We start from the raw sequence: 16,208 nt of genomic DNA on the forward strand, positions 1-16,208 counted from the left end.
TATAGTAGTAAATTAAACTTTTTTTTTGGTCCAATATGAATAAAATGGTGACGTCGCTACCGGGGCGGGTCTTATGGCTGCCGTTCGCTTCCTACTTCTTCGCTTCCCTGGTTTGGACTGATCTCAGCTGCTCGAGCCTTTCCTCAGACGAGAGACGAACACAATGTCACACCAGACGGGCATTCAAGGTACAGTCCCGTCAAATTTGATTGGACCTGCTTTACTGTGCCAATCCGATCTTGTATTTCAAAGTAAAGGAAGTGCGGAACCAACCAAAGCGGTCAAGTTTGCTAATCGTCCCAGCAGCTAGCTTGAGCTTAGCCTGATGTGTGATTGAGAGCTTTAGACTTTTCTAGGGAATTTAAATCGAGTCAGTAGTCACTGAAGTCGTGATTATTTAATGGGTTTCCCAGGGCGAAATGTTTCATAGTGGTTTTTAATCCTAGCGCGAAATTGTGTAATGACAGGTTATGCATCAGAATGAACGGGTGACGCCTTTATTCAACCCAACCAGTGACTGACTGGCCTGTTCCGCCAGCAAGTGCTTACTCATGAATGGGATCGATTCGTCTCGTAAATATGATACGACTGAAGTATTGACAAGTCGCGAATATGCTTGTTTTTGTGCCAATAAATCGATTGACGCTGTTTTGCATCGCGTTAAACCTCCATTTGACATTATATTCGGATTAAAATAGTTGGGTTTGATCATTTACTGAACAGCATTCTCTGAGACAGATTTGTGCAAATTCACTTAATTGTTCCCCAAATTATGTTATGGTGAAATAATGTGGTTTTGTTTACCTGTCTATGTGGCATCTTGTAGTGACAGGCGGATCAATGAAATGTTCTTCCACTAGATGGCAGAAGATGCAATTAACTTGTGTAGCCACTTGTTGCCATTTATAGAATAGAATAATAACTTAGTTGTCAACAAAACAGGCCAAGGGATTGAGATTAAAGTGCGACATGAGTTCAGTAGATAAATATCACTTTGCAAAATGGAGCAAGTGCAACCCCCAAAGTCACGTGGTACGATTTGAATTCAAATGTGATGCCAACACCGAAGGCTCCCGTAGAATCTGATATTTGAGGAACATGTTACTTAGAAGAGGAAATAGGAATAAGTCTGGCTGCTCAGAATAACACAAGTATTTATTAAGGAACAAATGTTTACAACACAGAGAGCCAATTAAAAAGTCACAATTTTCTTTCCCAGCGGGCAATGATGTGAAGCAAATATTTGCCAGCGCCAAGAGCGGAGAGCAGTATCGAGTGTTGAAGATCGTCATTGAGGATGGTAAGGTACCTCCGGGTTCGAGTAACCATTATAATCTAGTGGCCACGAAGTCGTTGACGCGCGTGACCAAAACCTTTGACTCGTGTGCATCTCCAGAGCAGCTGACATTGGCTGACGCCAAGGAGGCGTCCAAGAAGTGGGACCAGGAGTACGATGCGCTAGTGCTCCCCCTGCTGGAGGACAGCGTCCCATGTTACATTCTTTACCGACTGGACTCCAGCAACAACCAGGGTTACGAGTGGATCTTCCTCGCCTGGAGTCCGGAGCGCTCTACTGTAAGGCTGCTATTACTTTTTTTTTTTTTTTTTTTTTTCCTAACATCCGGATGGGTGTGGTTCTTTTTTTCCATGCCTCTCGGGAAAGTGTTTTTGGTTCTGCACTATCGGCTGCAGAACGAGACGGAGTTCAGCATTCTTGCCGCTGAAAGCGCAGGCTCGGGCTTGTCCGGAACGTGTGAACACCTTTCAAAGCATGACTGAGCGATTCTGACGCGTTTTCTTAAAGGCAAAGCATTTTAAGGCTGCTTTGTCACTTTTAAGAATCGGAGACATTTTTCAAGATGCCCCAAAAGTGACATTTTGCTTAACACGTCACATTTGAGATTCCTTGAGATACAAACATGAACTTCTCTTTTGTATTTTTTTGATCAGGTGAGAAACAAAATGCTTTTTGCTGCTACCAGAGCCACACTGAAGAAGGAATTTGGCGGTGGCCACATCAAGGATGAGCTTTTTGCCACTACAAAAGTTGGTCACCATTCACATCAAGGTCAAAAGTTTCTTGCTCTCTCTCTCTCTCTCAGTAACCAATCCTTTTTTCCCGCAGGACGACATAAACCTCAATGGCTACAGGAAACATCTGACCTCGCAGGCGGCTCCGCTGCCCCTCACCGCTGCCGAGGAAGAGCTGAGACAGATTAGGCTACACGAGGTACACGCGTAGAACGGAAGCGTACGCTGCCCTCAAGGTCAGCAGCAGAGATGCTGACTCATTAGAATGACAGAGCGAGAGAGACTTCTGGGCTAATGCAGGTCATAATAGCAAAACCTGGCCCGTTCCCCGGTGAGAGCAGAAACAATTGGACGCTCTCTGGACATTTCAAATGACATCCAATACACGACGACTTTGTTTATGACCATATATGGAAATGTTATCAGACGCGAGCGGTGTCTTTGCGCCGCTCGCTAAAGTGGGACGTAACATTACCTCATTCACGAATGACGTGAAAGAACCGGATTCCGATTTGTTTTCTAATATTGATAAATGCCGCGCATCTTTATTTCCTTTCTGTGGTGCGTTCAGGTTCAGACGGACATTAGCGTGGACAGTAAGCACCAGACTCTCCAAGGCGTGGCCTTCCCCATGGAGCGCGCTGCCGTCTCGGCACTGGAGCGCTTCAGAGACAAAGAAATCAACTACGTGCAACTGGTGAGTGTCAGGTGTAGGCGCAACGTGTCATTACATCGGACGATCCGACCGGTTGCCTTTTGTCACGTCTTCTTTGGAGGCATTGTGCATAGCCGGTTACAATGGCTTTTTTTTGGGGGGGCGGGGGCTAGAAGGCCTTTGTGAGAATTGTTTGTCATTGTGCCACATGATGTGAGCCTTCAGTACAAAAAGCTAATTGTGCTTGAGCTTTCTGATTTACATTTGGGAAATATTGGAAATGAAAATAGCTGCTAATGTTTTGCTAATCGGATGCTAATGGAACAAAATTCAATTTATTTGGTTGCATTGAAGAGATTAGCCGTTAGCGATACAAAAGCCAACTTCAAATGTTTTTTCTCCGTCACCTTGGCCCACCAGGAAGTCGACGCTGAAAAGGAGCTGATCTGCTTGCGCAGCACCGAGCCAACAGACCTGAGGAGCCTCCCGTCGAGGATCCCCAAAGATGCGGCGCGCTACCACTTCTTCCTCTACAAGCATTCCCACGAGGGCGACTGCTTGGAATCCACGGGTGAGTCGACGGGCGAGCGTTTTTTTTTTTTTTTTTTGCATCCGCCTGCGCGTAGTGCCGTGCTCTTCATCCTTCTCCCTCCTCTTGCAGTTTTTATTTATTCAATGCCGGGGTACAAGTGTAGCATCAGAGAGAGGATGCTCTACTCCAGCTGCCGAAATCCTCTGGTTGACATGGTGGAAAACAAACTGAAGATTGAGATTGAAAAAAAGGTGAAACGTCTTGTTACATCACCAACAAATCTAAAAAAAAAAAAAACCACTACAATGAATCTCATGCTTGTTTTTCCTTAGTTGGAAATCGATAACGGCGACGAGCTGACGGGTGAGTTCATGTACGACGAGGTGCATCCCAAGCAGCACGCGCACAAGCAGGCCTTCGCCAAGCCCAAAGGTCCTCACGGGACACGGGGCGGCCGCCGTATCACCCGACCCCCCGGCGACGGCCAGGAGGACGATTAAACTCGACAACGTTCCATAGTGGAACATTCCTAAGATCGGGGCGATCGTATATAACACGGAATTAAAAAAAAAAAAATAATAATAATTCTGCCGCCGATCTCACATTCTCATCGACGAGCCAGCTATGCACGCAGAGGACGACGAAGCAAACGGCACATTTCAGCAGTTTCCATTTGTAGCTTGCCAAATGGAAGCCGATCAGTCCGTGTAATTACATTCCCAATGAGTCAAAGTTGAGCCCCTTTTTGCTCGATCTTAGTCTGACTAATGTGAACTTTGGCCAAAATAACAACACTTCGCCCCCCCCCCCCCCCCACCTCCATTTTATCTTCAAAAAAAAAAAATCCTTGCACCTTGCAGTCCTTCAAGTCCATCACTTGGTATCTAACTGTGCACAACCTCGAGGTGCTCCGAAAGCAGAGATGATGTAATGATCCAAATGGTGTCTCCTGATTTTAACAGTGCATTTTATATTACAATTTTGTTTTGATATCACGAGTTTACCTGAAGAAAAAAAAAAAAAAAAAAAGTCGTCTGCTGAGAATCTTATTTTTCTATGCAAGTGCTGTAATTGTACATATTGTAGCCGTGTGTTTTCTGGTGACGATGTCGCTGAGGGGGCTTCCACTAAAATGTCATCCATCAGTCACGTTCCACGCGATCAGAATCCCGGAAAGAGTTTGGGGGGGAGGGGCTTGCTACGGAAAAGGAAAGGGAATATTTGTGTTGATCTAAAATGTTGCCACAGCTAGCCACTTGTCTACTGATGACTTAACATTAGATAAACTACCAAGCTCACCTCATGTTCAAAACGTAGTGTCACTAGAAATAGAGACAAAAACTCATATGTGGTCTTATTTGTTTTCCTACAGATGTTTTGCTTTTTAAGAAGAAATAAAATATTTAAATTGCACATTTTCTATGGATTTATTACAACGCTAGCGGTCAACCATCTCACCTGTGCGTTTGGCAGCTTTTTTTTTTTTTAATTCTTGCGCGTCATGTGACAAACGTGTGTGCCGTGTTGCGTTAATAAGTCATCCGATTGTTCGTAACAATTTAAAAAGACTTTACTGCTCAGTGAAGGTCAGTTCTTCATGTTCTATGTGGATTCACATTCAGAATGTTCATATTCACCTTTTCGTGTTATGCGTAAGACTCCAGTGAAATGATTTTGACCACTTCATTGAGCTCAGACAGCACCTGGCAGCAAAAAAAACGGCATTTTTGGTTGGGTATTATTTTATCGAGGTAGCCCAGTTTAAAAAAAAAAAAAACCGCTTCATGTACCTGTGTGATAAGCGGCCGTCTGTTCTTCCTCTCGTGCAGACAGCTGCCGGCCAAAGAGTAAACGCTTTCTACCTGGCTCATGACCCAGTCGCTCATGCGCTTGTCCACAAAGGCCTCCAGAGTGAGCTCCTCGTCTTCGTCGTCAATGTCGTGCCGCATTTCCATCTGCCGCAATGAGGCGGTGTCATTTGAGAAAAATCTAGACAATATGGAATTTGGAGTATTACCAAAAGCTGCGGCTCACGGTTTTGGTCTGCTGGAGAGAGTCCGGACAGTATTTCTAAGAGTACCTGTGGACACCAAGGAGCAGGATTATTATTATTATCAATTTATTTTTTCAAGGTGATCTTATGCATGAATGACATACAATGAGAACATAGGGGCCCCCGGAACAGAACCCTGAGGGACTCCTGGTTATTAACAGACAATTAAGCTCACCACTCCAAAGCTGAAGACATCCGATTTGGGCGTGATCTCACCCCTCAGTGCCTCGGGTGCCATGTAAGCGCAGGTACCGACGATCCTTTCCGTTATCATGGTCGTTGCGGTATGCTTGGCCGAAGCTCTCGTCAGGCCAAAGTCTGAAATTTTGGCCACCAAATTGTCATCTAATAGGATATTTGCGCTGCGGGAAACAACGAGAACATCAATTTGCATATGCTCGGTGGAGTCGCTGACTCATATTTTGCCATTTTTGGTTTGACATGCTCACGCCGTGCTCAATTAGGACACGGCTGCAAGCGAAATGAGTGAAACCAGCTAGCGAGGTCACTGGTCAACATTAATAATACCTTTTTACATCTCTGTGGACATGATGGTTACTATGCAAATACTCCAAACCATTTGCTGCTCCCTTAGCTATGAAACACCTCTGTCGCCAGGATAACAGAGGACTTTCTTCCTATTAAAAAAAAAAAAATGGTCAAAGTTGCCAAGAACAAGAGCAACAATTTTAAAATGGAGCTCACAAAGCAAGCCAATCTGTCCAGCAGGGATCCGTTCGCCATGTAGGCATAAACCAAACACGGGTATTCTCCATCATTGGAGAAGCCCACCATGTCCACCAGATTGTCATGTTTCAACCTGTCAAAAAAAACAAGAGTTCAGTATGGATGTTTTTTTTTTCTACAGCCAGACACTTCAAAACTTACATCGTCAGCGTTTGAACTTCTTGATTGAATTGAATTTGCAGCTCATCGGGCGAGATGTCCTCTATCTGCATGAAATTTCATTCATCACCATCATGTGATTTGGGAGCATAATGATTTTTTTTTTTTTTTTTTTACTTACCAGGTTGAGTTTTTTCACAGCCACAGGTTTGTCCCGCAAGAAACCTTTAAAAACCGTCCCGAAGCCTCCTTCTCCGAGTCGGCAGCCGCCGTCGGACGTGGGACGCTCATCAAAGTTTTGGGTCATTTCCTTCAGGTCGTTGTATGAGAAACTTGTAAAACCTGAAATCAGACGGAAAATAATGTCAATCTCTTTATGTGAGCATTGGGCACAAATGAAATTGTTTTCTACCTCTTGCGTGGTCTGGTTCACCATTCTCCGGCTTGACGGGAGTCTGTCGTTCATCAGCTACCGGCGCCAACGTTGTCCTCTCGATCTGAGCTATCCTACAGGTCGGCAAAGTTGAACGTGTGCTGCTGGGTTCTGCTGCAGGAGAGGCAGATGGTGGTGGCTCCACGGAGAGCATCTCTTCTGGAGTGGGAGACGTAGCACAAATGACTCAATGCTATTCTTGTTTATTGACATTTTGGAACGTGGGTCGTACCAGGTAACAGGACACTGGCGGCCGCCAGTAACTTGTGACTCTTGAGGATGTCCACCAATTCTCCCACCGTGCCGTTGAAGATGCCCCATTCATGGAGCAGCTCCATTGTGGGGCTCTTCCCCTGAACAACAAGTCCTTCAAAACGCCTACAAGCACACACATGAACATTTGCAATGGGATTCAAATAAATTAAAAAAATCTATTATTTATTTTTGTACCTGGCAGGTAAACATCAATCTATATTTTCATTTTGTTTCAGTAGATGCAGTTTTATTTTTTTTTAGAAACAAAACTAAATGGGGATAGATGGAGAGGTGGATCGATGGAGAGACAGACAGATGGAATGATAGACAGAGATACATCGATTTTGACATAGATACATAGCTAGATAAGAAAGCGTATCTGACATGATGCATAGATACATAGATTTGGATATAAAAGATAGATAAGAAAGCTTACCTGACATGATGCTGAGTGTACCTCAACTGGCCGTTCGACTTCCGGATAGAGAAGATGACGTGCTTCCACAAGTCCAGAGAGTCTAAAAAGTCGGCCACCTGACGAAGTACACTATAGGGAAGTTTACGAACATAAGTCGAGCGAGTCACCGAGTTGTTCATTGTGTCACAAAACACGAGTTCGTGAGTATTTTTTATTACGCCTCACTACGACGACATGTTTTACTATTGTGGCGGACTGTCTGTGTGAGTTTTTCCGATATTGAGCAACTTCCTCAAACAAATGAGGTGCCTCCTCCTCCGTCATGTTTTGCGGAAATAAGATGGAAAATGTTATTTTACTTTTTTTTGTTAGTGCACCCTGTATAAGAATAGATGGGGATAATGAATACTATTGTGTTATAGGTGTTTTTATAAAGTTTGGAATTTTTGGTTTTTCAGATTTTGTAACTGCGTAACACTGACATCTAGTGGTTGCGATTAGGACTACACGTCATAGCTCCATTCATTTATCTATTAATGCACATAACGGTGATTATTTTGAAAGATAACCAAATGGCGGCAAGTAGGGTCGCTATAAAATATAATGAAGACATCCAAGTTAATATAGAAAGTTGGAAACTAATCAAATAAGAAGGAACTGATTGCCAAAAAGCATAAAAGATGAAAAAACATGAAATGATGTAATCAAGATGTGCCAAACATTCATTTAATCGCCTCATTTTGAAAGTGTCCCTCGTATTAACATTATAGTGGATGACACAGTACTTAAAAAAGCTCATTTGAAAGGCATTAGTGAGGCTTTCAACTAGCAATGACTACATTCTCCCACTCTTAATAGTTTTTTTTTTTTCACTGTGCAGATGGTGAGAATTAAAACTCCATGGGAAAAAAAAGACATCACTACATAAACTTCAATTAAGCTATTTCGTATAAAAGAGCCTAATTACAGTCATTAGTGTGTTTTTGGTGCCTATATCCTTATTTTGCTTTAATACCCATCAACCTGGCTTTATGAGCTCATTCAGCACTCAGCTGGGTGACACGAAAGGTGTGTGCTAAGATTTCGGCCTGAGAAAGCAAAAAAAAAAAAAACGATGATTCTCAATGGTCTGACATCAAGTATATATAATACTGCATTCTTGGGTTTGTACCACCAACATGACCAACATTAAAATGCAGTTGTATAGTAGGCCCAAATGTTCACAAAAAAAAAAAAGCTTCTAGTCCTAAAAATTAAGTTGCGTGGTCGGGGTGGGGGCAGGACTTAATCAACAGTGATCGTAACCCACTTAAAAATGGCTCAGTAGTCAGCCGCAGAAGCACATCTTACAGTTGCTGTGATTAATTAGCGGTGTGGTTTCTCGCCCAGCTCATTAGCGGTCTTGCATGTTACATTGCAAATGTGCCAAATAGAAAAAAGAAGCGTGTTAGTTCCCAGAGGAGAACAACACAAAGCTGGTTGTCCCTAATTATGATTTCAAATAGCTGATAATTTTTTGGAAAAGTATATAAAGGGCAATATTAAAAGCACACTGTAGGTCCTCTTCTCACCCATAGAGGGCAGCAGGTCCCTGCCCCTCTCTCATTGGGAGCAGCAGTCGCACTCCACAACCCAGATGAAGAACTTGCGTTCCTCAGAAAGGGGGCCTCATTTCAATGGCAATTAAAGAAGCTTCCCGGCAGTTTTAAACTGTATTGGCAAGATGGGTGAGCTACCAACCACCACACGTTTTACGGATTAGTTATAAAAGCCTTGCATGTCGTCTTGTATACAAGCTCAAGTTCTTGTCCCCGTATGTGAATGAACCTCAATAGATTGATGAAGTCAAGCGGTTTCCCGTGCTAAATCGTCTTTCGAACCGTGTCCCAGCTCTGTGAGGTGGCGAACGGGTCCAAAACACTCGAAGCTGGATGTTTCGTCGTGACTGGAAGGCAGCCCGCTTTCTAAACGAAACATTCGAGTTGCCGGATTGAAAGGGAATAAGAGGAGCCGCTTCGATTGGCCGGGAATCAAGTTGGCTGTGTTCACGCCCACAACGGCGCACATCCAAAAGAAGGAAAATCTCCACCCATGTGAGATTTCACTTTGCGCTAAACTTGTGCTGGGCACGAAAATAAAAGCCCTTTTGTCATCTTATTATCCTTGACCCTGGGGTGATTTAAAGTGTCTGTCTCGACTTTATAAAAGCAGGCACCACAAATAGGCTGTAAGCAGATAGCGATCTATTCCTTCCTCTTGCCTTTCAGCGCAGAGCAGTGAAGAGATGACACGCAATACATCATCGTCCTGATTATCTGAAGCCTCGCTAATGTGCTAAGACTGACATCATGTTATTCATACAGTATGCTAACCCTTGGTATGTTTTTTTTCCCCTCAGTCACTCGTACGTCACCTTTGTGAAGGATAAAGGAAAGATTGTGAGCTTTTCCGATTGTGTCAATCTGAAGGTGTCATCCTAAACCAAAATGTGTCATTTTGCAATATTGGGAGCCCATTGCAGGAGGGGATCAAGAATATGAAGTAGAATACATTTTCTATATAGGAAGAAAATTAATGGCTGTGGACTGTAGTCCACGGATCTGTTAAGTTAAATTTCTGATCCAAAGGATAAAGAAAAAAAGTGTGTTTGTTTTTTAGACCAGTACGTTTCTGTAATCAGTATATCAGTAACACACTGACAAATAGAAATCAAAATAATAGTAAGTAAAAAAAGAAAACAACTGCATCAGATCACTTGCCATTATGTGTCAGTCTATTTGTGTGTTTTCTTTCAACTTCACTCACCACTTTTTTGGTAAATGGAGGTGATTGCTACAAGCTGTAATTACAGACTAGATCAAAAGCTGCAAGATGAAGCTCAAACTGCATTTCTGTCAACAAACATACATTGCACAGTTGGAACACAGCCTTTGAAACATTTGCATAGAATGGAGTCAAGAAATATTGAGAAACAGCACCATCTAGTGGCGGCTATTATTAAATCGATAATCTGATATCAGGCGCGTGGGGGGGGGGAGTCCAAGCTAAAGCCAGCTAAGAAAGTCCTGTCATGCATCCTCGCTTCTTATCGCAGTGGGCATCACAACGGCAATGCTGGAGCCAGCTCCTCACACTCCATTTGGCTCCAAAGTGATGGATGTCCAACACTAATCCCGGGGAATGCTCTCTGGCCCATGTAAAGCTCCAAAACTCCTCAGTAAACACATACAACCGTCACACGGGGGTCCTCCTCTGGGAGCTAACGTTGACAAATTGGGGCGTTTCGGACAGATGCCAGAGTTAAGTGATGGAGAGAATGGCTCGGGCTTTTTATGGCTCATATATTTGAAGTGTGATGGAAGCAAACAGCTTGTTTGTATGTTTGGAGGCTATTTCCAATGCAAGCATTCACGCGACGGTCGGTTGCAGAGATTGTTGTCGTTATTATGTTCAGTGCCTGTTGCGATGGTCAACACTGGGTCAAAGCTAAGCAGGCGTGCTGTGTAAGCCAACAAAAAAAAAAAAAACAGAGGGGGAAAATGCTGCGGCGACTTAAACAAATCATACAAAGCGATTTTTAGTACAATAGAAACTGTAATATGGAAAACAACTGGCCCAAATTCCACCCCATTAGAAATACTTTAAAGAGTACTCTGTTCATAAAACTTTATTTATACTGTACAGATTGGATTTTAATCAACATTTAGGAGTTAACAAATGCCAGAGAATTATGAATTAATTGATTTGGATCACTTTTTGGTTCTTTTATCACAAACAGGGTATTTTGGTTACATTACCTGACATGTTTCGGCCGAAACATGTCAGGTAATGTAACCAAAATACCCTGTTTGTGATAAAAGAACCAAAAAGTGATTGAAAAAAGGAAACAGAATGAACTTAGTACAACTAATTGATTTGGAATTTAATATATTTTATTATATTTGATATTATATTTTTTTATATATTTATATTATATTTATTTATTTATCTATTTTTATTATATTTTATACCTGTTATCTTTTTGAGCCTCACTGTCTTGTATGCTTTTTAACACGTTGCTTTTCTTTTCCCAACACACGAGTACATGCTGGAACCAGGTTTTTCTTTCCACTCACTTGAATTCCAATTGACCTCTTTTTGGAAGAAAACAAGCAAGTATGATTACACGTTCCGTTTTCAAATTAGAGAACACAACAGCCGACGCAGGATGCTGAACATGTTCAGTCACAGTCTGTTTTTGGAGTCGGTGGAAAAAAAAAAAAAAACCCCGCCGATCACCGCCACCACGCCTTTGGTCCAACCTAGCAGAAAATAATCAAAAAGTATGTACAGTCGGCCTTTCGGTGGCCTTCTGTTGACCCTTCGGGGAGCCCACAAGTCTCCCTGAGCACTGCACCGACACGCATGTTTCCATTGTTCCCCAGTGCGATTGCGTCCGTGATGCAATCTTAACGGCCCGAGGCCACGACGGGCATTGGCGCTGTTGCCGGAATCGTTGGCAATCTCCTTTCTTTGTTTGTTTTACCTCACGTCGAATGGAATTCCCCGCTTATCTAAATCCAATAATGACTTCAAGCTCGATGTCAAAACACTTTCCGTTAATATCTGGCATCCCTCTCCTCCCTGGCCTTTGATGGCGTAGGGGGAAGCACAAGTGCTCAGCCTTGTCGAATCTGCCGACTTGTCAGGATGCTTCAACGGAAAAGCTGGACCTGCAATTTGTTTGTGTGAGAAGTCTGGAATCACTGCTGACTTGGCCGTGATTAAGACCTGGCTAGACTGTGTGCGTGTTTCTTAATTCCTTTTTATGATTAGAGTATGTAGGAAAATATACACAAGAAGTCACGCAAATAGCATCGACGCACGCATCGAGATGTTTCATTGTTTTGACTGTGTTTAACTTGTTAAAAGAATGTAGAAAAATAGATTTGTGAAAAGTTTAAATCCGACCTGGAAGAGGTACAACAGTGGTCGTATCCCATTGACTTCAGTTGGGAGTGCCACAGAGATCAATTTTAGGTCCACTATTGTTTTCAATCATAAAAATAATCCCTACATGAAACAAAGTACTTGGATCTGATTATGGACAATCATTTTAAATTTCCAAAATTTGGACAGTCCATCCATCTATCCATCCTAAGTCATTGTGTTTTGCCTAATGTACCTAATGAAGTGTCCACTGAGTAGATTGATGTCACCATACAAATGTTTAATGGCCACAAGTCAGATGATAATCCCAGAACTCTTTTTAAAATGTGATTTATGATGCTTTTGTGTGAGACTAAAACAACTCCCGGTGAAAATGGATTGCCACTAGAGTGATGGCCTCCAGACCTGCACTGGTTTGGGTGTGTTTGGCAGCTTTGTTGAACTTGCGGGGGGATTTGGGATACTCCGAGCCGCTGTTGATTAGCTTTTAGTTTGCCGGCTGCTCTCTCTGCAAATACATCTTTGCGTTACGTTTAGAGTGTCACTCCGCATTCTTTCGTCCCCTGAGTAACCTTGGTGCTGAACACTAGCTCATTAGATTATTCTGGATATTTTTAAAAAAATATATCATCCGTCACGTTGCCCAAACTGTTTAAAAACGGGCAAAGATATTTTGTAGATATTTTATTTTGTACCTCACTGTGGGATAAGAGCTGTGCTACAGATGTGCTAACCCCCCTAGGACACCCCGCCGCCCGATACCGTCATTGGCAAAGTTCCGACCTTTATTACCTCCCCCAGGGTTTAACCTTATTCGTCCGTGCAAATTGCCTTACTAAACACATGACTTTCTTAATGGGACCCATCATTTGTGTTTTATGATTCAGAGACGCAGACACCAAAGACCTCGAGGGGACGATGGGCTCGCATGCCATGCGAGGAAGCAGCGGGACGGACACCTGTGTCATGTTTCTCGGGGGCGTCTGTGTCCGCGATAATAACCCCAATTCTGGTCCCACCTCAAGGCTCAGTCTCGGAAGACCGTCAAAGGGCAAGTACATGTTTGTTTGTTTTTGTTTTTTTTACTCTTGAATGACCATTAAGAATTAAAAAATGCCATTTATCATATTGCTGCTGCTCTTTTAAGATGAAAGAAAAATCACCCCGCCCTAATTTGGAACTCAACCAAAATCAACTAATTGCGGTCCACTTCGATGATTCCACTGTAAAAGCGATCTATTACGACGACATGCTGAGAATGCTTTTGAATTCCCGGCCCGTTCTGGGAATGTGATTTAAATCAAAATGGACTTTCTCTCGAATAAATGCACTTGGCCAAGAAGACAAAAAAAGGAAGAAGAATAGAGGGCTTTTAATTAAACCCTCAGGCTGTAGGACGTTATTACAGTGCCAGCAGACTACTTTACTTAATCAACTTTGAAGCTTTTTACTGGACCATATTTCAAAGTAGTCCTTCCAAACCCAATCAGCAACTTTATTCCGAACTTTGCTCGGTCACCTGCGGCGGGGACCCCTGTCCGTGCCCCCCCCCCCCCCCCCACCCTCTCTGACATCAGCCAGGCCCCCGCAGCCCTGGGAAGTTGAGCATGTGAGTTTCCCCAGGTCATTAGGGGGAGGCTTGAAAAGACTGTCACCAGGAAGGAGATAAGCCGCGAGGGGCGCAGTAATAAGGCCCCGAATAATAGCCCCTCTGTAGCAAGCCATCGAGGACACAGACCCGGGGATTAAAGGGAGCCTGAAAAGGAGAAAGTCAATGGACCCCCACAAAAAAAAAAAAAAAAAAAAAATCAACCGGAGTGCTCGTGAATAGCGGAGGGGGGAGGGGGGCGAGTTATCAGCATTCTAGGCGGGTGGGGCACATTAGTTGGATATCAAGGTTTTGAAGATCGCTGATGAAATTTGCTTATGTCAGCATTTTGGAATCTCGAGTACTGTACAGGCTGTGGCAATATGTGACAAAAGCGATGTTCTCCTTGAGGACCACTGACGAGTTCAATTGAAATCGAAACCATTTTTTTTTCTCTAAAGGATGCAGATTCTCACCGTGCGGCTGAAGACCACCACGCCGCACCGAGCTCAAAAAGCTGGAGGGACGACGGGCTCCCCGCCAGGTATCGAACCACACAACGCTCTAATCTGTCATAAGCAAAGTCAGTTGTCGCGACACGCGATAAAATACATTGTAAAGCAGTCCAGAAGAATAGAAAACGGATGGGGGGGGGTCCATTTATGAGCTTAGTTTCAACTGATGAGCTGCCAAGTGATTAGGTCATCCCGTACGACGCAACGAATAAGTAGTCTGGCCACGGAAAACACTGCAGATTCCCAGAACGTGAGCCATGTTGTCAGCGTTTAATCTGAAGCAGGCGCTGAAGGGTGAAGCTAGCTCAGGTGGGCCCCAGCCCATCTGTGGGGGGGGGGGGGGGCATGTGGGCTCCATCAAGGCAGTCCTTAACATTATTATGACAGTCAATGGAGGACCTCTCTCTTTGATTAATATCCAACTTAGATATATCGTTTTGAAACAACAATCTTTGATTGTCTGCTAGCATAATGCTAATATTAAATGCAAAATACCATACAGGGGCTAACGAGTAAGCAACTATGATGACTGTAACTCACTGAGTCAATTAGTTGTGAAACTCCTCTTTTGTGTGTGTGTGTGTATGATACTGCCCCCTAGTGGCCAAAGCGCAATGAAATAATGGCGTTTTCATTATGTTGGACGTTTTGCCACCTTTGCAAATACACACGTGATCGACTCTAGGTCCCCACGTTGCCCCCCCCCCATCACCATCAATGTCACGAGCACTTACGAGACGTGAGCCCATTATACTGCTAACCACTCACCAAGTCCGCCACCCCGGGGGAGCGCCGCTCCACGATTGTTCTGTGAAGCCGAGCGGCCGAATCAAAGCCTCCGGCGGCAGGAGACCTCCTTGAAGCGCCCCCGGTCCGCTCCGTGGCGTGTAAGGAGCGTAGAACCCCTGTTGCCCCCCGTCTATAATTTTAGCAGCCCTCCCCTCGACCTGACCAGGAGCAGTGAGCCAGCCGGGCAGGCCTGTGAATAAGCACAAGAGAAGGAATGAGCAAGCGAATGGGTGGTCCGTCCACCTCGGGATTGGACTTGATGGAAGCTAAAAGAGCTCTCATGCGGTGTCACCTCCAACAATGCGCCAAAAGAGTTCAGACTTCCTGGAAGGACATTTTCTTCGCTCTCGGTCTCTTTTTGTCTGAAAGGGTTTCTTCGGCTTCCAAGTCTTCCAAAAGAATGGCGGTGTTGTTTTTTTGTCGAATGTCCACATTCGCTGTCACTTTGTGTCACCCGACAGTTGTAATGTGTAATTGTGTGCATGCAAAGTAACATCTCAAACAATTAGTAGTGCAGTGAATTTGTATCGTCCTAATTTGCTTTTTAAATCATTTCAAACATGGGTGCAAATATATCATATATCATATATTATATATAATTTTAAAAAAATGTGTGTGTGTGTGTATATATATCTATATATATCTATATATATATCTATATATATATATATATTAATATATATTATTTTCATTATTTTATTTATATATATATATATATATATATATATATATATATATATATATATATATATATATATATATTTTTTTTTTTTATATATATATATATAGATATTTTTAATGCATGCAATTTCATGACACCATGTCCATTTGTGGAGTCATTTGTGAAAAGGACCACGTGTTGATACTTGTAATGAGCTTTGCTGTGTGTGAGCATCCAGTGGAGGAGAGCGGGAGGAGGTCACATGATGCTGGGGGGGGGGTGCAGGTGGGCTTTCATTGACTGCTGTTGTGCAAACACAGGCAGTACAATCCAAGAAAGGAGGGAAGGGGAAGGCGAGGGGTTGGGAGCATTCAAGCAACCACACCAGACAGATCTATGTCTGTCATCTCCTTGTACGACACACACACACACACACACACACACACACACACACACACACACACACGTATGCAGCGGCAGTGTCACGCAGGTTTCATGTGAAG

The 16,208-nt window shown here is 43.4% G+C and overlaps 2 protein-coding genes and 1 long non-coding RNA gene across 6 annotated transcripts; 2 read left to right on the forward strand and 1 right to left on the reverse strand.

The window, feature by feature from the left end:
* The first annotated feature begins 128 nt into the window (after nt 1–128).
* LOC147055238 (twinfilin-1-like) lies at nt 129–4,642 on the forward strand. The gene is made up of 9 exons (XM_085914234.1): nt 129–188; nt 1,220–1,300; nt 1,397–1,575; nt 1,951–2,046; nt 2,126–2,230; nt 2,603–2,728; nt 3,107–3,257; nt 3,348–3,469; nt 3,551–4,642. The coding sequence occupies exons 1-9, from the start codon at nt 164–166 to the stop codon at nt 3,716–3,718; spliced, it is 1,053 nt and encodes a 350-aa protein (XP_085770360.1). The 5' UTR covers nt 129–163; the 3' UTR covers nt 3,719–4,642.
* On the reverse strand, nt 2,228–7,511 carry irak4 (interleukin-1 receptor-associated kinase 4). 4 transcript variants are annotated; one of them, XM_085914230.1, is made up of 12 exons: nt 7,242–7,511; nt 6,783–6,928; nt 6,530–6,709; nt 6,299–6,459; nt 6,160–6,224; nt 5,977–6,091; nt 5,800–5,909; nt 5,447–5,633; nt 5,236–5,298; nt 5,009–5,173; nt 4,856–4,921; nt 2,228–3,499 (listed from the first exon to the last, which is right to left on the reverse strand). In XM_085914230.1, the coding sequence occupies exons 1-11, from the start codon at nt 7,400–7,402 to the stop codon at nt 4,865–4,867; spliced, it is 1,410 nt and encodes a 469-aa protein (XP_085770356.1). In that variant the 5' UTR covers nt 7,403–7,511; the 3' UTR covers nt 2,228–3,499; nt 4,856–4,864. The 4 variants fall into 4 exon arrangements, with proteins under 4 accessions (XP_085770356.1, XP_085770357.1, XP_085770355.1 ...); XM_085914231.1 differs by lacking the exon at nt 2,228–3,499 and having other exon boundaries at nt 3,984–4,921; nt 6,530–6,706; XM_085914229.1 differs by lacking the exon at nt 2,228–3,499 and having other exon boundaries at nt 3,984–4,921.
* Nucleotides 7,236–15,658, forward strand: LOC147055240 (uncharacterized). Its single transcript, XR_015066408.1, has 3 exons — nt 7,236–7,423; nt 13,040–13,203; nt 14,202–15,658. It is a non-coding gene; the product is annotated as an uncharacterized LOC147055240 (long non-coding RNA).
* The last annotated feature ends 550 nt before the right edge of the window (nt 15,659–16,208 follow it).

This window comes from Syngnathus leptorhynchus, chromosome 6, assembly GCF_054491065.1.
Source record: "Syngnathus leptorhynchus isolate UIUO chromosome 6, UIUO_Slep, whole genome shotgun sequence".
In the NCBI taxonomy this organism is placed as follows: Eukaryota; Metazoa; Chordata; class Actinopteri; order Syngnathiformes; family Syngnathidae; genus Syngnathus; species Syngnathus leptorhynchus.

Excerpts from the sequence above, each read along its gene's own strand:
- LOC147055238 (XM_085914234.1), top strand. The coding sequence starts at position 164 with ATGTCACACCAGACGGGCATTCAAG. Across the intron at positions 3,258-3,347 it reads CGACTGCTTGGAATCCACGG|TTTTTATTTATTCAATGCCG; the intron begins GTGAGTCGACGG and ends CTCCTCTTGCAG. Across the intron at positions 3,470-3,550 it reads AGATTGAGATTGAAAAAAAG|TTGGAAATCGATAACGGCGA; the intron begins GTGAAACGTCTT and ends GTTTTTCCTTAG.
- irak4 (XM_085914230.1), bottom strand. The coding sequence starts at position 7,402 with ATGAACAACTCGGTGACTCGCTCGACTTATGTTCGTAAACTTCCCTAT. Across the intron at positions 6,460-6,529 it reads TGAACCAGACCACGCAAGAG|GTTTTACAAGTTTCTCATAC; the intron begins GTAGAAAACAAT and ends GTCTGATTTCAG. Across the intron at positions 5,634-5,799 it reads GTCCACAGAGATGTAAAAAG|CGCAAATATCCTATTAGATG; the intron begins GTATTATTAATG and ends TGTTTCCCGCAG.